Source organism: Fusarium subglutinans (genome assembly GCF_013396075.1).
Source record: "Fusarium subglutinans strain NRRL 66333 chromosome Unknown NRRL66333_c0000001, whole genome shotgun sequence".
Lineage (NCBI taxonomy): Eukaryota > Fungi > Ascomycota > Sordariomycetes > Hypocreales > Nectriaceae > Fusarium > Fusarium subglutinans.
Window position 1 is genome coordinate 255,289 of NW_023502064.1, and position 27,569 is coordinate 282,857.

Consider the following 27,569-nt stretch of genomic DNA (forward strand, 5'->3'; position numbering starts at 1 on the left):
AGTTGAGCCTCGCGGTCGCCGTGCCCCCAAGGGCTTCATCGGCTCCACCTATGACGCTCTTACCTCTCCCGACAACGCCGCTGTCGTCCGCAGCATCGCCATCTTTGGTGTAAGTTCAGTCTCGCGATCTTGAATTGAAGAAGAATTAGCGCTGACCAAGGGAATAGGCTGCTGTGACATTCTTGTCTAGCTCTTGGGGCGAGATCCTTCTGCCTCCGTAAGTTGACCCGACATACGAGCCTCGACGAAACACGAACTGATTCCTGGACAGCCAGTAAATGACGCCGCAACGATACGCGATCAAGAAATTTGGAGAGGGAGAAAAAGCCATGAGTAGGAATTGCGCATCCCTCATGAACTACATAATCGAAATACTTGTACATTAGTTGTCGTCAGTGTACGTTTAGACACGATGGGATTTCAAGGTTGGCCTGTGCCTGACTTGGGCATTATGATATAGGCTGTATAGAAATCGACAAGGCCGTTATGGCTGGGGTTGGAAATGATAAGACGTCTCCCCTACTCCTGTTTGGCTCTTGAGGCCGGTTCGAATACTGTGAAGACTTGCCTTTGCTATACTGACCACAATGGAACAGACTGGAAACATTTATTTCTGAGGAATTACTGATAGCTCGGTAAGGTAGGTACCTTATGTGCATCATCGGCATCGAGCTTTCCTTACAGGCCATGCGATCGAGCGAAGGCGCTCCTGCCATCTTTGACCATGGCCTTACAGTCTCCAGCTGCCAAACTCATGCCATCTCTGTCGTTTCTACAATGTTGTTCCAGGCAGACTCATCCTCATCTTTTGAACAGATTTTGACGGCATCGACATTCGACACTTTCTCTTGATATCATACTATCAAGACGTGATATTCATCATCAATATCACAGCCTCGCCCGTCTTTGAAGGCCGTCAACATGAGCACGCATTCGTCTTCCCGCAAGAATTCACCACGCAAGTTCGTCTCCGAAAGTTCAGATACCCGCAGCTTGGCCAGCAGCAAGTTTGCCCAGCTTCTATCCAAGTTCGAGGTTCTTGAAGCAGTCTCCTCCGTTGGCAGCGCTCCTCTTTCTTCATTAAAGGCGAGGCCTACCTCTGCCATCAAGGTAACTTCGACAATTGAACAAACTTCATCAAGCGCCTCGAAGCCATCATCACATGCATCAACAAGAAGACGTGAAAGAGGCTCTACTGGTTCCAGTCATGTCTCATCCGACCGTTTCGCTCCCTCAAGCCAGGAACCCCCTCGTACCCGTCGAGTAAGAACCTTTGGTACCCAGTCGCCTATGATCTCGACTAGAAATGCGGACTCAAAGGCAAGACAAAAGTCTGTCGCAGAGAGACGAATAATGTTTGAGGCTGCAGACCAACAGGCGCGTACGTGTTTCGGGTGTATCTTCTGGAGGAAAATATTGACAGAATGATAGAAATAGAAGCCTCTAGTCCCACCCGTACTTCTATTCCTCGTTCTCCGTCAAAGCTAGCCCATTCCAAAAGTTGGCAATCGATCAAGACAAGACGGTCAGCCGCAGATCCAGGACCAGACGATGCTCCCACTACGCCAACTTCAGTACATATTGCAAAGACATTCTCGCCTACGTCTCGTACTCTTCCTTCACCTCGGACACTCCTGGCTTCTGATGATCCTTTTGGCACATGGCGATCTCCTTTGAATCGTCCAGATGACTCATGGACATCTTTCAAACGCAACAGCCTCGTCATGAGTGCACCTGATGCAAGCCCAAGCTACATCAAGTCTCAATACACCGAAGTGACGCCATCATCAGTGCAGGCCGTTTCCACGAGTCGGTTCAAGCTTGATGATGTTCGCGATGATGTTTTTGTTGAAAAGCACAACTCCACAATCGAAGAGACCAGGCAGAATGGCTGGGTGCGAAATGCTCGCAAGATAGCATCTTCATTGTCAAATACAGTTTCTGTAGGAAGTTCAAGCCTTCGAAGAAAATCCCCCGAATCCCATGATGCTCCCAGCCAACCCCCGAGCAGTAACAACGGTCTCATGTCTTTCAGGTTTGCGAGAGCAAGTACTCCAAGTCGCTCAAGCCTGCCACGCTCTAGAATTTCCAACCTCAGAAAGCAGTTTGATCAGTTGAAGGATCAGCCAGTGGCCTCTGTTACTCCTCTTGAAACCAAACGGCGCGAGTCAATCCTAACCAAGACTTCGGCGTCTAGCTCGCCATCGAAGCATCCTCTTTTGGGATATTCCGATTCTTCGGAGTCCGAAATATTGAATGCACCAAAATTCAGGTCAAAAAGTTATGCTCCTCGTGGGAGCCGGGCTACGGTGGAAAGTCCACAAACTCCAGTTGGTCGGCGTAACACGGAGAAGCACATTTCACCATTGAAGCAAAAGATCGACTTGTTTGAGTCCCTTGATCGCCAAGTTCCTTCATTCGATTCTCCCCGTCCCATCGAGGCAGGTAAGCAGTATATGTTCAAGATCAACAAGCGAAAGAGTTCTGTTGTTGGTCCTCTGAGGAGCTTCAAGGGTACCCTTCGACGAATTTCTACATCTTATCGAAGGATACCCTCAGAATGGAGCACTACAAGTTCTAGAGATATCGCCCCCTCCCAACATAGGGGCTCCGATGAAGATACTGTCGTACAGGGTGGTCAGAGTGTTGGATCTGCAAATGACGAACCGCTGTCTCCCCATTCAATTGATGCGCTTCCCAGTCAGCCCGTTCTCGGCCAAACTTTCCTTCACAACGAAATTATCTCACCTCTTTCGCTGGAAAAGCCATCGTCTCTCCCTCGAAGTTCCATCACCCAAGCAGGTTTCAACATGGATGGAGAGGCTGGTCTTAGTGTAGCGCCGCCTCCTTTGTTCGCAGAACCTCAAAGGCGGTTCTCTCACACCAAGCATGCCCTCTCCCGAGCGGCAAACCGATTTTCTCTACCCGACATTGAGAAGGAACTTGAACTCATTGAGCTTCTTGAGAGTGATCGTCAGCCTGTGCCCGCGCACAACACAGTTGTCTCCAAGGTAGTCTGTCAGTTGGAGCAACCTCGACCGGTGCGCGCGAATGAGCTGAAGCGACTTGTTACTTTGTGCAAGGAAAAGGTCAGGAACATGTCAGGAGGCCGCAGCGAGTAGATAAATGCCTCATCGCACAAGTTCCAGATGAAGGAGTAGGCTTGGTTATGTTATCTTGGTGCGACTCGGGCTTGGATGGTAGCTGTTATACGGTATATAGTGTCAGTCACTCACATCACATTCTAACTGTCTTACCTCGCAGCTAATAACATGAGACTCTGGAAGCAACATTGGGCATCACAGTAGACAAAGCAGGGTTGGCAAGCTGAATGTATTCATCGCTATTGTGCGCCTGAGCGCTTATCCATCTTATAACTAAAGAAGCAAGGCATGGATAGTATCGTCCTTGATTAGAAGCCATCGTTTCAAAAGAGATATCGTAAACTAAAGAAAGTAGGATGCGAGTCATCTCAAGCATCATCAACCGCATTGGGTATGAAAGCTGTTCGCTGATAAAAGCAGTAAAAGGAAGAAAAGCAACTTGTGCCGATACGCCGCGCTAGAAGTTTTGTTTTGGTCGAAAATATGAACATGTAATACCATTTCCCAAAAGCAGTCTTTTCGTGGAAGCTGAAGTTGAAAGGGGTGGCCTAGATCCGTTCTTCACGTTGCAGGAAGGCTTTGTCAACCCGGACATGGTCACCGTCGATCTTGCCGAGCTCAACATCCTCAGGGTTGATGTGGTCGCGAGACGAAGTCCTTGCCTCACAGCGGGCGTACACGGAGACGTGAGGCCTGTCTGTAGCGCCGCTGCGGTTGGTGCTGAAGCTGGGTGCCTTGAAGCCGGTGAAGGAGCTGGGCCCGCTGACGCCGTAGCGGATGCCGCTGGAGGCGCCGGAGGAGTTGGCGCTGTTGGCGTTGCTGGCGGCGATGCGCTGTGCGGCGAGGGTGCCGAGGGGGAGGATAACGGCGACGGAGGTGAGGGTGAGGGATGCTGCTTCGAAGTCGACGAAGTGAGCCCATTCAAGAGAGGCGAAGATGACTGTGGAGTGTTAGTGAGTGGTTCGTCGAGGGGTTTGAGGGAGGGACATACCTGGGATGATCATCAGCAGACCATTGGTCATGACGAGGACTTCCATGGGGGTGAGTGTCTTGTATGATGGCAAGATACCACGGTTGGAGATGAGATGCCAGATGAGCTTGATGTTGAAGATGGCGCACCACCATGAGATTGAAGACACGTTCATGATGACCGTCCACTTGATGAGCCAGAGCATGTGCCATGGCGGAATGGTATCGAGATTCGCCTCGATCTGAACAGCCGTGAAAGCAATCCTCACACAAATCGTCATGAGAGAAATGACGAGTGAAAGACCAGTGATGATGTACTTCCACAGATTCGGCCACAGCTTAACCATCGTCCAAGCCTGACTCATGAGCATCGTCTCAATCGAGATGACGAGCAAGAGTGAGATGATATTGGCGGCAATGGCTGGTGCATACCCACTGCTGGGAATATGGCTAAAGTCGTGAGACCAGAAAGGATAAAAGTCGGCGAACTTGGAGATGTTCCAGATACAGAGCAGAACCATTCTGACCGAGCAGATGACGAGACTGAGGATCTGAAGAGCGTTGAATGGTCTTTTGAACTTGGAGAAGGGGACCATGACGAGGAGAACGACGAGCATGACCAGACAGGCGCCGAGCTGTGTGGCATAGTTGATAACGGTGTTGACCATCATGCGACGCATCTCGTCGACGAGCATCACGGGGATGCTGATGGTGGTGTTTCCATCTGCTGCTAAGAACGTGACGTTCTGCGTAAACGGGTCAAAGGTCGACATTGCGATTTGATAAGTGGCAGTAGTGAAAGGAGTGAAGTGGAAGTGAAAGGGGATGTGTTGTTGGTTAGAGATTGATCGATCTCAACGTGGCAACGATGGATATAGTTCACGAGCGAACGGAGAAGTAAGAGGTCTGAGCTCTTCACGATATATATAAGAGAGAAGAGGGAAGTGAAGTGAGAAGGAATGTCTTGTATAACGCTGAAGAGAATTGAGAAAGTGGCAACATGATTAAACAGATCACACCAGGCGAGAACGGTCTTGAAGAACAAACAGTTAAGCTAGCTAGCAATAATTAGATATTGTCAGCGGCAAGGTAAGACTGTGAGCACTGCAAAAAGTAAGGAACAGGATTTGTATTCAGTCAATCAAAGGGTGTTATCACATTCAACCAAGAATGAATGCCAAGGTCGGTGGGGGTGAGGTTGGTCTTAGTATTGTTCTTACATTTCGTGGCGTTTTGAGGCTTAGTATTGTTCTTTGAGCCCGCTAGACTCGTTCGGTGCAGGAGATCGATCCGTGCATATCTTGACAGGCCGAGAGCTAACGGTCCAAGCGACGGATTCGTTTCTTTTTCCCCGTGTTCCTGACTCCGTGCACACCAATTGCCGTCATGCATGGATGGGATGGAGTGAAGGGGAGTGGATTTGATATGGGGTCCAGCTTGATATCAAGAGTTTAATTATCCGCTTCGGTCTCGATCGTTAGACTCTTCCTCTGTCCAGTCTTTCTCAACCGTATCGGGAGCTGTTCGCCGTATCCATGGCTTGAGATCGCAAGATAGACTTCACGGGCATCCAGCTAGCCGGTCGACCTGATCGTTTGGCTCCGTTTCAAAAGTATGTTGCATTCCGCCTCTTACTTGTCGTAGTTTGCCCAGTGCCTGGCCACGTAACTGCTACTCCATGCACGATGCCAATCCTGGAGCTCTTCCCGGCTGCCAGCTGCAAGAACAATACTAAACCCCCGCTTGGCAAGGGAGATGCGTCAATCCAAATCTCGAATGGTATCCCGTCATGAGGCCAGGCCCATTCCTTGCCCAATCTTTCGCACAAGTGCTTTTTTCAGATACCACTCTCTAGCAAGAGTTCTTGTCGTCTTGGCAAACACTGCTGGTGTAATGCGGCCGCGCTCGACCGCCCGTCCAAGCATGAATATGGCGTCACCTATAGCTCTCTCCTCTGCCACTAGTGTGTATAGCTGGTTTGCAACTACTGTGGGAGCTACAAGGAGCTCATCAACATCCGGAACAGGGTGGCTCTTGGATCCTTCGATCACGGCATCCGCTTTATGAAGAGCATCGTGTAGAATATTAGAGTTTGACGTCAAGACATTCGACAATTGTGTCAATTGGCCACCTTCAGCTTGGAAGGCTGGTATCGCTGACAGCATTGCCGTTCTTTGTGCCTGCAAACCAGCCATGCTTGAGTCGTTTTGCTGCCGGCTGCGCATCCTGATCGAATACAGTGTCTGAGCTAACTGTCGCAACAACGCATCCTTTTCGGGATTGGGCGGGATAGGAGGAGCCGCTACGGTAGTATTTGGCAAACTCAACTCCAATGGCTCGTCAAGTAGATCAGGAGGTGGTGGTGGTTTTGCAGGGCTTTGTGGTGGTGGAGCTGCCTGGGCCGTCCATGCCGGAGGTTGCGGAGGCTGTTGATATTGCTGATGCTGTGGAGGCATTTGCCATTGTTGTTGTGATGGAGGCGCAAACGACTGGGTATCGTTCATGTATCCAGGTTGCGCAGCCATTGGCGGTCCAGCAGGGGGTATATGACGAGTCGCATACTGCTCCTGAGGGCGAGGCAATCTCGGATCCTGTGCAATTGGACTTCCAACTTGAGGTGGCAGAGGAGGAGCTGAGTCGTACCGTGACATGCGGTTAGATTGTGCCGGGGAGCGTCCCGGGATTGGAGGTAAAGGCGGTCCATTTTGAGGTTGTGTCTGCGCAGGTGATGTAGTCTGAGGGCCCTTGGGCGGTGGTGGTGGAGGGCGCGGCTGTTCTGAGGGATGCGGATCTTGGGTTGCAGGCCGCGAAGTTGATCCCATGCCAGGAGGTAGAGGCGGCACAGGAGGAGGTGTTGGATTAGCTTGAGCTGGAGGTGGTCGGGCCTGTGGTTGCCGAGCTACGACTGGAGGTTCTTTTGCGAAGATGTCGGTCAGGATGTTGAGGAAGTCCCGTAGGTTAGATTTCTGGTCATTCTGTCAGCAACAGAACATCACAAGGTAGCTGTGGCTTGGGGGGATCGTACATCCCAAAATTCAGCCCATCCCACCAAATACGGATGATACACCAGACCCTGCGGATCAATATGCTGCCCCGGCCGAATCATCATGGACGCAGTCGGCACAACGTATATCATGGGTGGTTCTCGCGGATAAGCATGTGGCACCCATATCGAAATGGGAAAACGGTATGTCGTCCCGCGAAAATTAACAGGAAGAGTCCCTGAGAGATGAAGCAACAAGGCATTGGCGCCGTTCGAGAACGCTGGTGAGGGTCAATATCCGAATGCGACAAAGCTGGAGTTTAGAGCGCAAGCTGTTTGGTAGCTAGCTCTATGCGAACGTACTGTGCACATCGGTTCGCGGCGATAGCGAGGGGAATCGGTCGAGAGCCTGTGCGACATCGTTGTAGGCACGATTCACATCGTGATATTCCTGTAGCGCGTAGAGTCAGCTCTTTTGAACTTGGCGAACGAGCGGGGGGGGATACGTACGCTTGTGAGAACGCTGTAGAGCCAGTTCAGCACATGCTGCTGGACAGGCATCGTGTTATTGGCCAAGTAACCCAAATTGTTTACTGAGATATTAAGGAAGATGGAGCTCTTCTCATCTGAGGTTGACCTTGAAGGTCGAGGTCGTCGTAGCTTGGTTCGGTGTTGGTGGTTCGTGCGTCTTCCATGTTGGACCTCATGCAATCGACGTAATGGGGTACGTACCGTGCACCTTCCTAAAGTCGACCCGAGCCGCGGATAGTGGGGGTGGGGGTTTTTAAGGCTTCAACACCAACTGAAGCAATTGAAGTGAGAGATGGTGAGTGAGTACAAGTACGAGTTTGTCTTCAATGTTTCTATATCTCTAGTTAAAGACCTTGGTATTAGTGACTCTCTACCGTCAAGTTGCTTGAGTCAATTACTTCTAGAACGAGATTGAGGAGGTTGCGTCACAAGAGCCGTGGCCTGAATAACCTCTGTCTCACAACGATTAAGTTTCGGGTGGTTGAAGCCATAACTTGTCGCTTTCCACCAACACGACTGAAACATATCTGAGAAAATAACCACTTGGCCGTTGGTGACTCTCCCACCAACAGTGCATTACTCTATTGATTACTATTTAGTTGTGTGATCTGCGCGCCGGAAATAAAACCGAGACATTTCCCTCTAGCTGTAGGGTAACAAAAACCAACCATTCAGAGGCTCAACTCTATGTCAACAACAACCTTTGCAATCACAGGAGACCCATGAAACGCATCAGTTAATAATGCCCTCCTATTAACGTTATCAAGCCCAAAACATCACATGTGAATGCAAATTACAAATCCAAGCACCATACATCGGCCGAAGACGGAGTAAGATCCGCCTTCACGTATGTACGTCCGCAGACAACCCGGTCCCTCCGCAACCTCTATGGCACCTACAAGTTCACCACGAGGGAAAAACACATCAAGCGCGCTAATTAAACCTTTTTTCTGCATCCATGTGGCGTCTAGAACCCTCCCTCTTTTACGGTGGTTCTTCGCAACTGAACTGTCCACTCACCCGAATCGGCCAATCATGCTCTCTGCTCGACCGTTTCGCCGCAGAAACTAGCAGAGAAAACATAGCAAGAGTCATTTATTAGACCTTGTAGTCTATCCCCAGAACTAATTTTTTTAAGCTGGTTTTATCTTTTCTTTTTTTCTCCATCATATCCATTATTTCACAACTACCGGCCTTGGCTTCTAGTACCCCAGAGTTTTAAACAGCACCGTTATTATTTCTTCTCTGATCTGATCCTCCCGGAGCGGCCCCACTATTCCGTCTCCGGTTCCCGGAACACGGCTCTTTCGCATCTGCTGATTCTCTGTTTCAGCCTGTGACTTCTCCTCCTCACAACTTCAACAACTTCTGAGGGATTGTTCGCATAAAATGCTTCCCTCTATCCCAGTCCTAGCCGAGTACGACATCTCGCCAACTCACGGCTTCCTCCCGGATACTCTTCCCTTAACCCGTCTCCCGGATCCATACTACAACAAATGGGAGGCTATCGCCGCAAACCTCCAGGCTCTTATTCTCAGCCGCAGACTACGCGGTGTTATCGACAGATTACCAGTTCTGTCGACGATCGGCCTCGAGCATGACGCTGAGTGGCGACGTGCCTGTTCACTACTAGGCTTCATGGCCCACGGATATATCTGGGGTGGTGATTCGCCGTCAGATAGACTTCCTGCATCTATCTCTGTTCCGCTATTGGAGATCTCTGAGCATCTGGAAGTACCGCCTGTTGCGACGTATGCTGCTCTTTGTCTCTGGAACTTTAAACCCCTCTTTGTTGATGAGGATATCGATAACCTTGAGAATCTCGCCACTCTAAACACATATACTGGAGCTCTTGATGAGTCGTGGTTCTATCTCGTTTCAGTGGCTATCGAAGCTCGTGGTGCGCCGATTATTCCTTTGATGTTGACGGCTATTGCTGCTGCTCGTCATGGAGACAGTGCTGCTGTTACGCGCTGTCTGCGCACTTTTGCAGAGCGTCTCACAGACTTGACGAATATTCTTCAGCGGATGCACGAGAGCTGTGACCCTACCATATTTTATCACCGAATTCGACCTTTCCTTGCTGGAAGCAAGAACATGGCAGAGGCTGGCCTCCCCAATGGTGTCATTTACGAAGATGGTTCCGGCACTGAGGAATATCGACAATACAGCGGTGGCAGCAACGCTCAGAGCAGTCTGATTCAGTTCTTCGATATCATTCTTGGAATCGAGCACCGTCCAACAGGCGAGTCTCGCGATCCTTCTTCAGACACCGACCGAGGCCGCGCTGCAAACCGACACAACTTCATCATGGAGATGAGACGCTACATGCCCGGTCCTCACGCCCGCTTCCTCAACGACGTATCCAACGTCGCCAACATCCGCGAATACGTCGAATCCCACCACTCAGACAAGCAACTCTGCCTCGCCTACGACGCCTGTCTCGCTATGCTAAGCGCCTTCCGCGATAAGCACATCGCCATCGTAACCCGCTACATCATCAACCCGTCCAAGCAAGTCCGCGCGCGCAGCCGCTCCCGCAGCCCCGAAGTGACCCGCAACAAGCTCAACCTCGCAGTCGCATCGCGCAAGAACAAAGAGAACCAGAAGGGCACGGGCGGTACGGCTCTTATTCCGTTCTTGAAGCAGGCGAGGGATGAGACGGGTGAGCCGGCGGTTGAGGAGTGGACGAGGCGGTTCATGAAGAGGAAGATGCAGACGGAGGGGAGGAATGATTTCTTTTTGGGCAAGACATTGCAGGATGATGTTAGTCTGACGGAGGATGTGGAGATTAAAGGCCTCGCTGGGTCGTGGACCATGGACGATGAGATTGGTGGTATTTGCCAGTATTAGAGGAGGACCTCATATCAACGAAAATGATTATTGATGGGTAAATTAAATGGGCTGGGCAAGGGAGTAATTGGATGATTCATGGTAAATGCATATGATCAACTCATTGCAAGCGTTGGGAATAGATGAACAATATTACAGTGATACTGCAATCGCTTTTTGCTATTATTATGAAATATGCTCATAATTTTGAGCAATTTTAAACAGAGGGAAATTCCTCTCCAAATCCAAATCAGCCTTACCAGTGTTGCTGTTTCATGCCCTGGGTAAATTTGCCCTTTGATGCCTATACCTCTGATCGTTGTCAGATCAATATACCTACCTTATACCATACCTAACAAAAACAGCCTGCCGAGTCCTGACTCTGACAGGATTAGTTACTGAGTTATACAATAATCATGTACCAACCGTCCAAAATAATGATCCCAAACGCCGAGACGTTATGCTTTTGTCCCATATACCAAATACAAGAGCACTGCCGTGATCAACATGACGCCAGTCGTAGTACTCATGCTCATACTCATACAATACAATCTTCAGTCATCAACACGTCTCGCCGCACACATTCTGCTTCGTTGATGCCACTTCGCTTCATTGGGGTTATGGGTGCGTATCAAATCATTTACAACTCTTCTCGCCGCATCTTGCGCGTCTGTCACTAACCACCACTGCAGCCTCCCCTCCTCATCCATCAGCCACGCCAAAACAATGAGCACAAGCAAACAGCCATCAGCAAGGCAACCTCAGTACTTCAAAGGCTTCTGTCCTCACAAGATGTTTTGCTTGTCTGTTTGTTTGCCGTTCTGTAGGATGCCATCTTCCGTATCGAACGAATCCGTCATGCGTCAGTGCAATCAGAAATCCATTGCTCACAAGAAACAGCATCCTATCCCCTATGATCATTGATCATCTGGCCTTCAGCCCACCACTCTCACGCACGCATCCACTGGTCTTTTCTGCCGCCAGGCGACAACACAAGCTCTCCCGAGGCTTAATCTCACCCGCATCCTAGCGGGGACATCTTCACTGATCAAAGCCTGAGTCTCTGCGCTTTTCTTTTCCAAGCTCAACAACCAACACATCGCCTCGCGGGGTATATCCTTCGCAGGGTGCCGTAATTTTCGAAAGTCGTTAAGAGCCACGTGACAGCGTCTGTCGTTCAAATCGTAGTAGTAGTCCTTGGGTGAATGATCCAAAGTTGTATCTGAGGAAAGGTGCCGAATAACGGAGAAACCGTTCCGAGACCCCCTAGTAACCAAGGATCCATGCAAACAAGTCTAGGTGAATGTTGGAAAAAGGAAATTCGTTGCTAGAAATCTTTCCCTGACAAGTACCGACATTTCCTCGCGGGTGATAGCAGCAATGCTGTATTGGCTGTGTGCAACCGCTAGAACAATGTGGTATTGCTCGAGTGAAAGATAAAAAAGAGGTTCAAAGATGAATTCGGACGGACCGAAAATGCCATGCAAGTAGAGGCCAGGCAAGTGATGCTGGCAAATGCATGCTTCGGATCAAAGAACAAGAACCAAAACAAAAAAATAATTTGAGAGTAAGGATGTAGTGATATGTTCACGTGTCGGCATCAAAAAGAACAACTGTTAAAAAGCAAAAGTGTCGGCCATCCCAGACCGACGCTCTGGACTGCTGTTGGGACATACGCCACCAGGGGCATACACCAACAGCTAACTCCAGTATTTGTTTAAGCCACGGGAGCGATAGAAGCAACGGGAGGAGCAGGAACGCTGCCAATATCAACCTCCTGAGGAATCTCGCCAACACCGGGAGCGTTCTTCTGAGGGCAGTCACGAGAGATGTGTCCAGCCTCACCGCACTGATAGCAAGTCTTGCCAGCAGTGTTAAGAGGACCGCCGTTAGGAGCAGTGCAATCCCGAGAGATGTGACCGAGCTTGCCGCAGGCATAGCACTTCATGGCCTGAGCCTGGCAATCACGAGCAAAGTGGTTGGGACCACCACACTTGTAGCAAGTGGCAGGGCGAGGACCACCAGCGAAACCACCACGGCCGTAACCACCGGGGAAGCCACCACGACCCATGGGAGCACCACGGCCCATAGCAGGACCAACAGGGTTGGGGCAGGCGCGCTATTACATGTTAGTTATGTTTATTATTCAGGGTAACGCCATCACATACAGCAAGGTGACCGGGCTGGCCGCAGTTGTAGCAGCGGCCGCTGGTGCCAGTGCCGCTCAGGCGGAGAGTAGGACAGTCAGCCTGGACGTGACCAAGACCCTGGCAGTGGTAGCACTGCTTGGCCTCAGTGGTTCGGGGAAGAGGGCATCCGTTGGACTCGTGGCCTTTTGTAAGTTAGATCAAGTCTGTCTTGGCAGATCGGTGGCACGTACCGGGCTGCTTGCAGTTGTAGCAGAGACGCTCAGCAGAAGAGCAGACCTCAGCGTAGTGGCCAACATTGCCACACTTGTAGCAAGCACGTCGAGAGAGGGAAGACATTTTGAAGATAGGTCTGAATCAACAAAGTTAGTAACAGTGTTTAATGCAATATTCAGTTGTGCATTGCGGTGCTGCTGCTGTATCTGTTGTCACCTAGTCGCCAGTAGGGATATTTTGTCGCAACTCCAGGGTAGATCGCAGCGGCATGTTCCATCGTGTCTTTGGTGCAGCATGGAATGAAAGACAATATGACCATTGGTTGAAGTCGAATACGTTCTTCCAAGGCGCCGAGGACCCAAGGTCGACAGCGACATGGGCGTTATGTCAAGTCGCCATGAGCTTCGTAGTCGCGCAGATGTCGTTGAGATTGCCACGGGTCTTGTTTATCTCAGCTTCGATATTGAAGGTCTGGACAATGTGATTGTCCAATTGGTATTGTCATATGATAAGCTCGGACAATCCCAGATCGTCAACCCCGCACTTCGAGTATGCCGAGGGGCAACACCAAGATCAGAGCTCTCGAGAGAACCGGGAGATAAAATGCGATATAGTTCGGACGCGGACCGTTGAAGACCGGAGCTTGCGCCGGAATATCGGGTCGTACACGGAGGCCAAATACGGAAGGCTTTTGGAGGTGGGTTGTGAGGCTTGAAGCTTCAAACGAGGGATTTCTTGCATCGACGAATTTGAGGGCAAAGAACGAGATTCGAATCGCAACAAAAAATCGACATTGATTATGTATTCGATAAATTCGAAAACGGGGGTTCAAAGTATTCGGATATTTGCGATAGGCGAGGCATGTCGAATATGGGCGTTGTTGTCGCGCGAAGGAGGGGCAGCAACACACAGCAGCAGCACAAAACCAAAAACCGCAATGCAGCACACTCTAGCATCAACATACCTTTGTGGACTCGGAGGGAGCTTGATGGGTAGGTAGAGTAAGAAAAGAGAAAAGTAAAAATAACGATGATCCAATAAGTGGATTTTGCTGAGCAAAAATAATGAATAGGAAGAGAGGTATTTGAGACACCGAAAAAGGGCACTTCAACACCAAAGAGAAATGGTATTTGTTATGTATGGTTCTTTGTTTTGTCCTAAATGGAACTGGGAAAATGGGAATAATTTTTCGAATTAAAAATTTTCAAAATGAGGGGAGCAACCGCGGGCACACACAGCGCAAGGAGCGAATGACACACTACCTGCCATTTCTTCACCATACGACCCCGACCCCCGAGACTGACACTAACGAGGCCTAACTCGAGTTACCACCCACAAACGAGTCGAATCAGAACGGAAACAGGATCCATTATGGTGATTGTGGATGTTGGGATGTGGGGAGGGGGCGACCTCGACTCAGGCTTGCTTGCTGAGGCTCACCGAGCTCACTCAGCGGCGCAACTGAAGTGGGAGTTGTTAGCCAAAAGGACGGACGAGGGAGGGGGAGGGGAAATGGAGTTGGTATTGAAATGCCTCGGTGGAATGGATACAGCTGTGTAACAGTCAATGAACCTTAGGCCTGAGTGAGCTCTGAATGACTGTGAAGCGTGATTTGTGATTATACGCACACATCAGATAAAGTAGCTCAAGCATAACTCAGTCAGTCACTATAAGAGCACAACTTATTCTCATAAACTCATTCAGTCAACCGAAGACTCTCCCTTCACCCTCGCTTACCATCACGCACGCTCTAATAAACGCGCTGAACTAAAAGGACAAAGGGCAGAGAAGCCGCTAAGGTAACTGGGGGTCAAGCCCACGCTCCAATCAGGACTAACCTTTTGCCTTTCACACCTCAACTCGAACCTCTCTGCTTTAGGAAAGAATGGGAGTTCACTGGAGGAAGGATGAGGTGGTTTCCCATCTGGCCGTGCTGTGCCTGCCAAGCGAATTGACGAAGCACTGATTCACTTTAAAGTGTTCACGTGATACAGGCCTTCAACCTTATTCTCCAACTGGCCTATCATGCAAACACAGAATACAGATGGCTTCACCAGAATGACATTTCTGATACCGTCTTTGTTCCGAGCTGAAATTTCGTTGAACTCTTCCTTTGGGAAATTCTGATTTTCTGGCGCAGCTGCAGTTGGCAGGGGATATAACCGCGTGATGTCAAACCCTGGCCATGGCAACTCCACGCCTCTTCCGAGACTCGCCGCGAGATAATTACTCCCTGCTCAAACGAAAGGGATAACCTGATCGCGAGATTGAGCAATCGTCACCTGTTGAGTATCACTGCGACTGGGTCTCTAATCACCGACGAGCAACTTCAGCCTAAAACAGGTCTGTTGTATTGCTTCTCCCTCTCAGGTATCTCATATCCTGAACCTCAATTTCCTCTCAACGGCAATACTATGTAAACCTTTGCTAATATGTGATATCAATACTTTAGATGCTCATGTATGCTGATTTCAACAATGCCTCTGAGAGGCTCTGGGTTTTCAAATGTGTCTTCGCTTTCATATAAACCATGCATATTGCTCGCTATTATGCGGCGTGAAATTGTCCCTTGATAACTCCTACTCAGTTGGTACCCTAGCCACTCTACCAAGCTCTGATGGATGTGTTGGTAGAGGCACTTCAGTTGTTGGTGCTGTTGATCGAGGTTGCGCCTCGACCACATACGATATACCATCTTCAGAAACATACGACGGTGGCCTGGGACCAGCTCGAGTATTAGGTCTTATTTGAGAAAGGTCCACAGCCTCGTTGCGCTGCCAGAACAAACGATCTGGATCAACTCGCTGGAAATTGTTAGCGTCGCCCAGTCAAAAGCTACGAGCTAGGTACATACCACTGTCTCGCGCCATCGCCCATAGGCTGGTGGTAGTGTCTTTGTTGCTTCACTCTCCATACCGACAGCTTCCTCATCCTGCGCAAGAACAACAGGAATGGGAACAGGAGGGATGGCATATCGAGGCGCACGATATCGAGGAGGTCGATTTGCCCGCTCAGCGGCTTCGCGATTACTTTTTATTATTAGGAGACACAGTCTGATAAGACCGTGGAAGAAGAAGGCGGCGGCGAACAAGACGACGAGAATGAGCATGATGTTCATTTCGCGCGTGTTGACTTTGTGTGTCATTGAGAGGGCGAGGTCTATTCCTGATCAGTTTCGCAATTACAGAGGCGGCACAATTGGGTCGTGACTTACAGACAGTGACGAGAATTATAAGAAACAGACCTGAAGTCAAACACCTCAGGATCTGTGCTCTCATGCGCCTCGATCGAACCCATGGTATACAGCCCAGAAAAAACTTGGGATGTCGCTGATGACTTCTTCGCGACCTATGGCGGTCGCGTTCCCTTTCATGGTATTCCCTCCGTCTTCGATGCCGTCTAATGGTTGATCCACCCAGAATTTCGGAGAGATGCGCTTCCAATGGATCTTGAGGAGAGCTTCGTTGTCGTCTTTGACGTCGCGATCGATACGTTTCTGAAGGCGCAGCCACAGGCTCAGGTCTTGTCGGCGATAGAGGTTCGGCAATGGGTAGAAGCGGCGCGGGAGAAGCTGTAGCATGGCGAACATCGTCGGATTGTGGTGTTGTGTTGTTACGTCCCCATATTCGCAGGAACCCTGGTACAGCAAATCTTCGAGAGCCTGCAGGGCGGTTCGTATTCGAGTCTTGAGACTTGACGCTCTCGATCTCGACGAGCTGAGCTTGTCCCGTCATTGAAGCAGGTTCTCTCCGACTCAGCAACCGCGATAGGGGCACAGGACTCGAACGAGGTTCTTGTATACTGTGCTGAGCTTCGACATCAACGTTGACATCGAGGTTGACGTCGCCTCCATTTGGACTACCACCTCGCTCCATCCTTGATCGTTGTATGAGATCAGCACGAAGCCTCTCCATGTCAGAACGGTTCATGTCCATATTTCGACGGGGGCACCCGAGGCAGTATATAGATCCGTTACGACTCAGGTAAAAGCGACTAAGGCGGCGCTATCGTGAATTTTCAACAATATCCACGGGAGATCATAAAAAAAAGAACATACGATAAAACTACACGCTCAACATGAAAACTTGTACCATCTCAGTCATTATTAGTAGAGAAGGAACAATATATGCAACAAGTAAATAACAAAAAAAGGGTACAAGAACCTGTCTTGACTTTTTCTGAGACAACAACGGCAAAAAAGGGAACGAACGAAGACGGCTCCCAGAGACAATAAAAAGAGGGTCAGGTTTCGATAAAGCAAAAAAAGGCCCCGGCTTCAGTCATGATCTAATTATGTTAGTGGGCAGATGGCCCGTCGTTTGTCTTGTCGTTTTCACACGAGGTTCCCTTTTTCGACCCCTTGATTGAACTGAAAGGTTCAAGGACCCATGTTCATGAACCTTAGCCTATGGGTCCTCCGAAAGGGACAAACCCGCGTCAGGGATAATTTATCCCCTCTCTGCAAGGAGGAGCCCAGGTTCAGCTGTTGAAGGATGGACATAAACAACAGGGATTGAGAATGTGATTACAATCTACGGCTGTTTGCGGCGATGGGTTTTGGTTGGCTTCCACGAAATTAACCTGCTACAGTTGATAACTTGCTCTAGCACGATGGGTTGGACGTCCCGTGTGTTGGAAAAACGTGGGAGGTGGAGATCTACAAATTACTACCCAGTCCGAGCTCTATCCAGGGGTAACCAGCTTCAGAGCTAGTCGATATGCGGCTTATCTCTCGAGGTCTACCGTCGACCTTCAGCTCAAGATGATGCTATCACATATTTGCACAATGACTTTATGTTGTGCTTAAATCGTGACAATTATATCGCGAACTTACAAGTTTTAGAGCCTTTTTGTCTTGTTGCACCTGAACGTCTCATGTTGAAGCTCGCCGCATTTTGCTTGGAGCGCCTCACAGCCAACCAGGGGTATGAACCTGAAACCCAAGTATTCTGGCTATATGCAGCTGCAACCTCACGATAATTGGATAGCGTCAGAGGAAGGGTTACATACAACTAACTTCATTGGAAGATAACATCTCCCTCAAGTTTGATCATGTTTGATGTGGCTTGTTTCTTCAAGGGCTTACTATTAATCGACTATTTGCACATATAGCATAAACATCTATGCGTGCCCCTAGCTCGTGTCTCATCTTTTGACACAAGCCATAAACGCCTCCTTCACCCTTCCCAATGTCATCTCAAGAACTTTGTACATGCTGTAATCCGCTTTTCTAACCATCTCCAGAACTTCCCCAGATTGAATATTCATGCTCCCTGGCAATATTGGAGAGAGTTGGTTACACAAAGCTCCCTGCGCCATCCTAACGGCTACACTATTCAGCCATGGTGAGGGTGAGGGTGATGCCCTTCCTTTCGTACGCCCTCGGAGGCAAGCCTCAATGGCGTAAAGGTTACCAGAATACTGAGCCCTGACACGGGAGCGCGCATCTCGTGATTCAATATGTCAGGGAGCGTACGGGTAGTAGATTAGAATATTGGGTTATTGCTGATCCTCCTCATTTCAACTCGCCAAGTAGCATTGTGCGGTCTGACGATGCAGAAAGTACTGTAACTTGTTAGTCACCGCCTCGAAAACGATCACCAGAACACTTACGAATAGGCTCCTTGTTTGGCGAGAACTCTGCGCAATTGACTGTGCCCTTGTGACCGGGCAGCTTGTAAGCGAGCTTGCCTGTCTCGCTTGACCAGACCATGACTGTTCCATCTCCTGATGCTGCTGCAATTCTCTTGCCTTCTGAGTCCCAGCTTGCTCCGAGAAGGTTCTTCTCCATACCCATCGTTGCACCGTCAAAAGTTCGGATGTGTCGTTCTGTTGGTGCAAAAGGTCGGATATCCCATGTTCGAACTGTAGAGTCCATGGCATATGAGACAAGTGACTGAGAATCTGGCGAAACTCTCAACGAGGTGACGGTGTCTGAATGACCTAGCATCGAGTATATCACCGACTTCTTTCGCAAGTCCCAAACTCGAATATCGTTGTCGATGCCGCCTGAGTATATCTCGTTACCAGCCTCAGACACAGCAATGGCGGTGATGGGGAAATCGGTCTGAATATAGTCGACGGCGTTCTTCGATCGAGGGTCCCAGATTCCGATTGTCGAGTCGTCGCTACCACTGACAAGTATCTCCTCTCCTCGTCTGCTGATGCCCACCGTGTTGATAACCTCCTCGTGCCCAACATATCTGCGGATTCGCGTGCCCGATGTCAAATCCCAGCTTGCAAGGTGCATATCGGCCGATGCACTATATAGAATTTCCGAGTCGCGTGACCATTGTAAGTCCAGAATGGCACCGCGGTGACCATTTAATATTCCGTAGTTTTCGCAATCGCCATAGGTTCTCCAAAGCACTGCCTAAGTCAGTTCATTGTCGCCCAAGAAGCATTGTTCCTTGCTCACTTAGAGACCTGTCCATTCCACCGGAAGCAATCAAGTTGCCTGTAGGATCGAACTTTGCTGCAAAAATCTCGCCCGAGTGTCCTGACAGTTCCATAACAGGAGCTTGAAGCCCACTTGTTCTAGGTGCCTGCAGCAGTCAGTCCAGCGACCTCAAGTTTAGACACTGTCCAACATACAGATTGTACCAGCGCATTGCTTGACGCGTTCAGACGCGCAAGAGCGCCCGTAGAGGAGTTGACATTTTGTCGCTTCACGAGCGACTGAGAAGAGCTGGGATCTCCATCGGCAGGGCGTTTTTCGGCGGACATGGCGAAGCTGAAAGGGTATCAATGGAAAGAATGGTTATATGCGACGCCGGTTATGCAAATGCGCCAACTCTTGTCGAGTTCTGGAGCTGTCGAGTGAAATTGAAGCTTCCTGTTGCTTCACTTTTGACGATGCTGGTGGGCTTCATGCAAAGTAAATCGAGCTCCTACAAATGATTGGTGGCCGGGCCGAGGATTGTTCCTGAGATCGGCGTTACACCCCTCCGTGCACCGACATTCCAGAGCGGTGTTGCCGCTACTGCTTCACCTCCCCGGTTCAAGCTACATTTACATAGCTCTGTTTCCGTATGATATTGGAGTCTCTTCCATTTCTACGATCCTTTTACTCTGCGCCAACGTCCTGTTGATTGTAGAGTTCGGTCGCTGTCCTTGAACTCTTCCACAGCCCCTCCCTCACAGTCGCAATAATGGCGGCCAACAAAGCGTCCCGCGTGGGCGAGGAGTAAGTCCATCATGATAGCTATTCAGGTCCCAAATTACCAAATGCTAACTTGGTGCCAGAATTTGGAAGTAAGCTGTAATCGCACGAGCCCGTAACGGAACGCCCCTTCTAACAGAGTACCAGAACTCGAATCGACAAGGTTAACGCTGAGCTCGTCACTTTGACCTACGGAACTATCGTCGCACAGCTATGTAAGGACTACGAGAGCGACTATGCCGAAGTGAACAAGCAACTCGACAAGATGGGCTACAACATTGGTCTGCGACTTATTGAAGACTACCTCGCCAAATCCAATACCATGAAGCGATGCGTTAACTTCCGTGAGACGGCAGAAATGATCTCCAGGGTAGGGAGACTTAATGCGCAGTGTTAGAAAGTGACTAACGAGAGAAACAGGTTGGATTCAAGATATTCCTCAACATTACTCCCCAAGTGATGAATTGGACAAGCGAAAATGACCAGTTCTCGCTGGTATTCGAAGAGAATCCGTTGGCCGACTTTGTCGAGCTTCCCGACGATGGCCGAGCGCAAGATCAACTTTGGTACTCCAACATTCTGTGTGGAGTGCTACGAGGAGCCCTGGAGATGGTGCAAATGCAAGTTGAAGCTCACTTTGTCAGTGACGTGTTGCGGGGCAACGACAGCACAGAGATGAGGGTATCGCTAATTCGATACCTTGACGATGAACTGCCCCCTGAGGATGACTAAGAGACGCAAAAGGGGGAGCTATGAATGTGATTATGTGATGACGATTTAGCAATTGCAGGACACAGATGGATGGATGGATGGCTATGAGAAATTCTAGATTTTCAGGGGAGAGATGCCCCCAAATGATCGTTGACGGCATAGACGGCGAGATTGTGCCGATCAGGGCGATTGGCATGGAAGCAAACTTACTTACGGAACAAACTTCGTTTTAGCAATCTTGTGAGAGTTGGCTTGGGATCACGGCACGTGTAGATACCCATGGAAGACAGCTGTCAGCCACGTGCTAGGCTGCAAATGCCGGTTAATTGAGCTCACGCCATAGTGATAGAGCCAGAATATTAAGATGAAACATTTTGCATTCGTTTTACTGGGTAATGAGAGTTCGTATATTGCGAGCTGAAGTTTGTTTTATTAGAGCAACTGCCGTAATAAACGAAAGCGAGAGCACCAAAACAAACATATCCCCCTCTCATTTACTATAGAGGCATCATGGATCTTGGTTTTAATTTCTCTCAGCTTCCACAAAATTGAGTTAATCAGCAAACGACACAAACTCATTATCTTATCTACAAATGCGATTTTGGTTATATCTCAACCCCACCGGACAACGAAGAGTTAAAGCCCATCCCACAAGGGCAGATTTTAGTAGATTGATAACGTCAAATCCCCACGAAACGACGGACGATCAATTGGGAGTCAAAAGGGATTTGTTAGTGGAGGTACCTAAGGGAGGCAAGAAAACCTAGGGCCTTGTGAACAAGTGATGAAAAGATTTAGACAAGTTTAACCAAATATCAGCATGTCCTTAGCCCGGTTGATTTTGACACCCTGGCTGAACGCCACAAGTTTTCTTTCTCCCTGGATACAGGCTCAGACCATAATGACGGTAACACATGTGCCTGAGGCAAACGGGCTACCGTTTTGTCTCCGATATATCATGCCTGAGGTCTCAAGACTAGCAATACTTTGAGCTACAGTCTGTAAATTACGCACCTTGGTCTGAAATTTACGTACCAGAATGTAACGCGACAAATTCAGCGCGCCAATGGCGAGGATGACCGTCCGTCTAGCCCCAGGGCGCGTCCCTTAGATCAAGGGTCCATCGTGTGGGGTGACGCGACCTATGATCATTCGGGTCCGCTAACGTGCAAACCTTGGTTGAGAGCCCCCGAAGAGCATCCACTACAGCTGCGGTCTAGGCCGCTGAGTGTCGCTGAGACGCGCTGAGCTTACTGAGCCTCACAGGGCACGTTGGCAGCCCTGTGCTTAACCCCGGTTAGAAGCCAGCCTCCCTTCTGTACATGTTCTATGTGCATCAAACCGGTCTCGGTAGTTTGTGGCCAAGTCGAATGTCTTTGAAGACGATCACGGAGAACAATGAGGGACTAAAATAGTCAATTCTGACAGAATCTCGAGGGTTTTCAACATCTCGCCATTGACTTCAATGTTCACGTTGGATTCGCTTATATGCGCCCATTCGTTCTTATGATCGACCGTCCCGATTTCTTTTAGCTGCAAGGAGTCAAGGCATCCCAATTTGGTGGATCTGTCTCCAGGTCCCAGGAAAACCTAAGCTTTTAACAGACGGCCAGCCTTGTATGTAATTTGTGTTTTACCGTTTTGGTCTGCTGTACTTGTAAATTGCATGCATCTAACCATCGGAGGCGCATCACTGACTGTTGGTACCAATTCTGATATGCGGAGAGTGCTAGTTGAGTATGTTTAAATAAAAATAAATAAACGTTTCACATGATCAAGTGGCCGTTGTTCATAGACTTTATCAATTGACAAAGTTTCAGGGAGCGATTCACAGGGAAGAAGGAAGAAGAAAAGTTTGACTGTCCTCCTCCTTTTCATTCACTCACTGACTGGAGGGATTCCCACCGCCCAAATCAAGGACCGACCACGTTTTTCACCCACAACCTCTGTCTTGCTCCCTTTTGCTCACTCGCCCTCACACCTTTCTTTTCCTCCTCCATCAAACAAAGCTCCTCACTTCTACTCGGCCGTTGTGCCATCTGCTTTGAAAAGCTCCAAACGGCGAGTATCTGTCGCGTTTGATAATTGCAGCAAGAGTTTGACGTACGTTGATCAACCTACTGCATCTATCTACTCTACCTTATACTGGGTCTCTCCCGTCCTCCACTGCTCCCGTCCGTCTGGCGTTTGGATCGTTTCCGTTTGCTGTCGGTACTTGGATAGAAGGGCACTCAGCATATAATTTGGAGGTACCCGCTTGTCCTTGGGGGCATTCCGTCGAATTCTCCAAGGTACTTGGTCTTTGCTCGAGCTGCCCGCAGAACCACAAGTACCCTCCCACCCCTGGCGAATGCCCAACCCCAGGCACTCGTTTTTTTACACTTAGCAACTGAGGCAGCGTCCATCACCTCAGGAAAGCACAAGCCCAGCGCCCACTTTCCACTCCCAGTTACCTCGACACTCCGCCAAATCCAACCTACACCAAACCAACCACACCATATTCATCCTACATACTTCTTATCTCCAACTCATCACCGCGACATCGACTATCGGTCGACTATCGCATCGCGTACTATCGCACTGTCGTGCACGCTACGCTTTTATCACCTTTGATTTCCTACGATATTCCTTTCCGCCGATTGCCGACGCCTGACACGATCCTCCAATTCCCTCTACTCGGGCTCGCCTCCCATTCTCGTCTCCTGGTCTCGTGGTTCTCGCGATCCTCGCCCCCCGCCCGACCGCGCGCCTGGCAACTCGGACCGCGTCCACGTCTCCTTCGCTGGTGATCCCTTGGCTCGCGACCTTTGGCTTCACTGCCCGTCACGTCCACGTTGGGACGCTATCCAGCGCTGCTCCGCCTGGTGGCACGCCCCCGTGGCTACACGAGCCCCCGACTGCTGTCGTCGCTGCAGCAGAGCCTATAGGCCTCTCTCTGTCTCCTCTCCGGTCACTTCTCAACTGTCATGGCTATGAATCCAAACGTCAACATGGCCAACATGAACCCCATGGGTGGTCCTGTTGGAGGTGCCCCCATGCCCATGATGAACAACGGCGCTGTCAACCCCCAGGCCGCTGCGGCTGCTGCCGCCGCGTCTCGCCAACAGGCAAATGATAACCAGCGCAGCGTTCTTAACACCTACATCTACGAATACTTTATTCGCATGGGAATGTACGATTGCGCCCGGTCTCTCCTTTCCAGCGATCAACAGGTCAATGTCCTCAGTAAGGATGGCACGAACCGTCGTCGCGACGAGAACGGAAATATCATCAACGGTGTTGGCGACGATCCCATGGATACCGATTCGAAGGACGACATCGACTCTAAACTCCCCGAAGACTTGCCACCGCCAAAACTTCCCATGCCTGCTTCCGATACCTCTTTTCTCTACGAGTGGTTCTCCGTCTTTTGGGACATTTACTACGCGCAGCGCGCCAAGAGCGGAAACAATACCATTAACCAATATGTTCAGCATACTCAGGTAAGCCATCTCTTTTTTTCTTTCTGTCATGCTGCCATCCAGGGCACTCCAGTCTGGCATCTCACCCACTCAATGGATGATGGTGTCAGATTGACTGCCATGCCCCTAACATTTGGTAACCACTTTGGCTGGTGACCAATGCTGACCCTCGGCGGCAATGTAGCAGCAATCCCGGCTAAAGCAGAATCAACAGCAGGAACTTCTGCGACAGATGAGACCAGACATGGCTACGCAGCAATATCAGATGATGCGCAACATGCAGAACGGCGGCATGATGAACATGAAGCAGGGCAACCTGGCCCGCGCCGCCATGGCTAACAACCAAAATAAGTGAGCATCTTATTTCTCATCGTATTACAAGCCCCCCGCCTAACAGTGATATCCAGCCCTCAAATGATGCTACAGCAGGCCAAGCAGAACCAGATGCAGCGAGATCCCTCCGGTATGGATGGCCAAAACAGACCTTCGTCGCCAGCGTCTGGGGAGAACGCTCCCTCGCCCTCCAAGCGACAGCGCATCGATGGCGCACCGTTCAACCCTAACCAGCCCGGCATGATGCCCAATGGCCGTCCCGGTCAAGGCATGCCAGGCCAGCAGATGCCCGGAGGAGCCAACACTGCCGCCGCTCAACAAACCTTACTTGCCAATGGCATCAACCCTAACTCGTTACATCCTACGCAGCTGCAGAACTTTGCCGCCGCCCCGCCCGCCGCTCAGCAAAAGTCGATCGCGACCTACTCGCAGAACTTGCAGCAACACCATGGTACTCAGATGGGAGGCAAGCAGATGCCCCATGCCGTTCCTCAAGGCCAAGGATCCCCAATGATGGCACAGGGTCCCGATGGAACTGCTCTCAATGCGTTCTACAACCCAGGCGAGATGGGAGGCCCAGGCGGCATCCGGGCGGGACCTGGAGGTCCCCAAAACGGAGGGGGAAGCAACCATGCCCTCCAAGACTATCAAATGCAGCTAATGCTTCTAGAGCAGCAGAACAAGAAGCGACTCATGATGGCCCGCCAAGAGCAAGATACCGTCGGCGGCAATGGCATGCCCCGAGAAGGCCAGCCCGGACAACCAGGTGGTCCTCCTGGACCCAACGGCCAGTTCCCGGATACATCGCCCCAGGCCATGCGACCAGGTGCCTCGCCCAACCCTGCTGAGCAGATGAAGCGCGGCACACCCCAGATGAACAACTCTGGCATTCCTTCACCGGTCCCCGAGGGTGGTCAATCCCGTGGCTCGCCTAACCCGGCCATGAACTTCATGGGCAACCAGATGGATCCCAACATGGCACCTCACTTCTTCAAGCAGATGGATGGCAACATGGGAGGCCAACCTCCGATGAATGGCGGCATGCGACCCCCTAGCTCTCACCCTGGTGCACCCTTCAATGGACAGATGAACCAGCAACAGATGATGGCCGCCGCACGACAACAGCAAGGCCAGCCAGGCCAAGGGCCTCAAGGGAACCCCCAGCAGTGGCAGCAAGCACCCAATGGACAGATGGTGCCTCAGCAGATGCAACAGCAAAGTCCTCAGATCCAGGGAACTCCCCAGCAACGATCGATGCCTCCTCCCCAAGCACCACCCGTTGGCGCAAATGGAGCCAACAGCAGGACGACAGCATCCCCTCAACAAGCAGCAGCTGCGCCGCCAACTCCTAGCCAAACTAACAAGGCTGCCCCCAAGAAGAAGAAGGGCGAGACCGCCAAGGACAAGGTATGTCTAACTGGTGAAGTATACTCTGTAGGTACTAACAAGTTCAAGCGTGCTGCTGCCAATAAGAAGGCGAACCAGAACCTCAACAATAATGCTGGTGCGACTCCTTCAAACGATAACAACGAGTCACAGGAGACTCCAGCTCCTGCGACACCCATTCAAAACGCCAATGCTGCCAACTTCAATAAGAATGGGCAAGCTGGCAACACCGGTCAGAATAGTCAGCCAACGACTGGCCCAGCTGCTAATGCTCCCGCAGCTGCAACAACCGCTCCTCCTCCTCAGCCACCAGCTCCTCAGCACGACCCCAATCAAATGATGGGTATGGATAACAGCTTTGGCCCATTGGTATGTGCAATCTCTTCTTAGTGGTGAAACCGGATACTGACTCTGCTTGTAGTTTGATGGCGGCGGCATGGAGTTGGCCAACCCCCTCAACTCGGGTGACGTGCTCAATGACTTTGACTTTGATTCGTTCCTCCACGACCAAGATGGTGATAACTCGGCCTTCAATTTTACGGAAGCATTCCCCATGGGAGATGAGATAGGAGCAGATTAATGACTTGCGAGAAGGTTTGGGTTGGCTGGCATTACACACACACGATCTTGGGTCAGACTTAATCAGGCATCATTTGTCACGGCGTTCTGAGTGGAAACTATATCATGGTCATTCGGCGATCTGGTCCTGGAGGTGAAATTCCCTCATGTGGTGGCTTCAGGGGAAAAGAGCACTTTTTTTGTTTTTTGTTTATGTTACCGACGCTTCCGCCGTGTTTGACTGAAACAGGTTCGGCACTGCTGACATGGTTCTTTCTTTGGAAACTTCACATTGTCCTACTCCGTCTCTTTCCTCTCCTGTCTTTTTGTTGTTAATTTTTGTTACCACACTTCGTCATTTTGCTTGCGGATCTGAGGTACATGGGTGGAAAAAATCCTGGAAGAGTTTCAGGAGATTTTTATTTAAGGATGAAAGATGAAAGGGGGAAGGGGGAGGTGATATCCCATCTGTGTAAAGTGTCGAAGTTATTTCATCCGGTGTATCCTTAAAGTTCACGGCGAAAAATTACATACCACGCTTATTGTTGCCGTTGTTTTTTTGTTTGTTAAGACAGACGTCGTCACATCTTTTTCCTTTTTCCCTTATGGTGGTTTGGTTATTTGCGGTTACTACCTTTTTTTATTATCTTACGAGTTGACACGGTGTCATTTGTCAAAGATCAACATACTATCATAGTTACTGTCTCAGGTGGTGCAATAAAACGTCCCTTTGTCGTGTTCGATATGAAGAATTCTGATGTGGCTTTGTGTGTAGGTTTGGCTGTTGCTGGGTGGATGGTTATGCGATGGCTTCAAGGGGTAAGCGAACTTCTGACTATAAGTCAAAGTATCAACCTCATCTGAACACATCATTAATTTGCCTGCAATTGATCAGTCGGGATGGGTCGATATCTTGAGGTTTCTTGCCACCCCCTTGGCGGGTTGTGACGAGTGTTGTAAGTCTACATCTCAAATATTTCTTCATGGAGGAGTGTCTCTTTTGATGGATTGCTGACAGTACATATGGACAACGCGGCACCACGGTCATTTGGAGCATGTAGACATGGCTTCTGGCTTATTGATAACTATGTCGAACAGTCTCATACATCTTTTTTTGCCCTTTGATCTGCTCTTCTGTTCCTTCCCTGAGCAGCCTTAATGACACCAAAAGAAACC

General features: G+C 50.0%; 9 protein-coding genes across 9 annotated transcripts; 4 read left to right on the forward strand and 5 right to left on the reverse strand.

Moving 5' to 3' along the window:
- Window positions 1–921: 921 nt before the first annotated feature.
- Window positions 922–3,122, forward strand: FSUBG_91 (uncharacterized protein; the record flags this gene model as incomplete). The annotated part of the gene is made up of 2 exons (XM_036687576.1): window positions 922–1,381; window positions 1,432–3,122. The coding sequence occupies 2 exons, from the start codon at window positions 922–924 to the stop codon at window positions 3,120–3,122; spliced, it is 2,151 nt and encodes a 716-aa protein (XP_036544229.1).
- Window positions 3,123–3,652: 530 nt separating this feature from the next.
- FSUBG_92 (pheromone alpha factor receptor) lies at window positions 3,653–4,846 on the reverse strand (the record flags this gene model as incomplete). Its single annotated transcript, XM_036687686.1, has 2 exons — window positions 3,653–4,044; window positions 4,096–4,846. The coding sequence occupies 2 exons, from the start codon at window positions 4,844–4,846 to the stop codon at window positions 3,653–3,655; spliced, it is 1,143 nt and encodes a 380-aa protein (XP_036544230.1).
- Window positions 4,847–5,860: 1,014 nt separating this feature from the next.
- FSUBG_93 (actin cortical patch protein) lies at window positions 5,861–7,751 on the reverse strand (the record flags this gene model as incomplete). The annotated part of the gene is made up of 5 exons (XM_036687797.1): window positions 5,861–7,039; window positions 7,099–7,337; window positions 7,420–7,507; window positions 7,567–7,579; window positions 7,651–7,751. 5 exons carry the CDS (start codon window positions 7,749–7,751, stop codon window positions 5,861–5,863), a joined length of 1,620 nt encoding a protein of 539 aa, XP_036544231.1.
- A 1,225-nt stretch (window positions 7,752–8,976) lies between these two features.
- On the forward strand, window positions 8,977–10,440 carry FSUBG_94 (indoleamine dioxygenase; the record flags this gene model as incomplete). Its single annotated transcript, XM_036687908.1, has 1 exon — window positions 8,977–10,440. One exon carries the CDS (start codon window positions 8,977–8,979, stop codon window positions 10,438–10,440), a length of 1,464 nt encoding a protein of 487 aa, XP_036544232.1.
- A 1,696-nt stretch (window positions 10,441–12,136) lies between these two features.
- Window positions 12,137–12,905, reverse strand: FSUBG_95 (cellular nucleic acid-binding protein; the record flags this gene model as incomplete). The annotated part of the gene is made up of 3 exons (XM_036688019.1): window positions 12,137–12,538; window positions 12,588–12,751; window positions 12,800–12,905. 3 exons carry the CDS (start codon window positions 12,903–12,905, stop codon window positions 12,137–12,139), a joined length of 672 nt encoding a protein of 223 aa, XP_036544233.1.
- A 2,456-nt stretch (window positions 12,906–15,361) lies between these two features.
- FSUBG_96 (uncharacterized protein) lies at window positions 15,362–16,717 on the reverse strand (the record flags this gene model as incomplete). The annotated part of the gene is made up of 3 exons (XM_036688129.1): window positions 15,362–15,586; window positions 15,637–15,941; window positions 15,997–16,717. The coding sequence occupies 3 exons, from the start codon at window positions 16,715–16,717 to the stop codon at window positions 15,362–15,364; spliced, it is 1,251 nt and encodes a 416-aa protein (XP_036544234.1).
- Window positions 16,718–18,297: 1,580 nt separating this feature from the next.
- On the reverse strand, window positions 18,298–19,508 carry FSUBG_97 (U5 snRNP-specific protein; the record flags this gene model as incomplete). Its single annotated transcript, XM_036688240.1, has 4 exons — window positions 18,298–18,347; window positions 18,396–19,151; window positions 19,201–19,327; window positions 19,377–19,508. 4 exons carry the CDS (start codon window positions 19,506–19,508, stop codon window positions 18,298–18,300), a joined length of 1,065 nt encoding a protein of 354 aa, XP_036544235.1.
- A 425-nt stretch (window positions 19,509–19,933) lies between these two features.
- On the forward strand, window positions 19,934–20,676 carry FSUBG_98 (BET3; the record flags this gene model as incomplete). The annotated part of the gene is made up of 4 exons (XM_036688351.1): window positions 19,934–19,968; window positions 20,028–20,036; window positions 20,092–20,314; window positions 20,365–20,676. The coding sequence occupies 4 exons, from the start codon at window positions 19,934–19,936 to the stop codon at window positions 20,674–20,676; spliced, it is 579 nt and encodes a 192-aa protein (XP_036544236.1).
- Window positions 20,677–23,645: 2,969 nt separating this feature from the next.
- FSUBG_99 (uncharacterized protein) lies at window positions 23,646–26,415 on the forward strand (the record flags this gene model as incomplete). Its single annotated transcript, XM_036688460.1, has 4 exons — window positions 23,646–24,137; window positions 24,349–24,467; window positions 24,524–26,204; window positions 26,257–26,415. The coding sequence occupies 4 exons, from the start codon at window positions 23,646–23,648 to the stop codon at window positions 26,413–26,415; spliced, it is 2,451 nt and encodes an 816-aa protein (XP_036544237.1).
- Window positions 26,416–27,569: the final 1,154 nt, after the last annotated feature.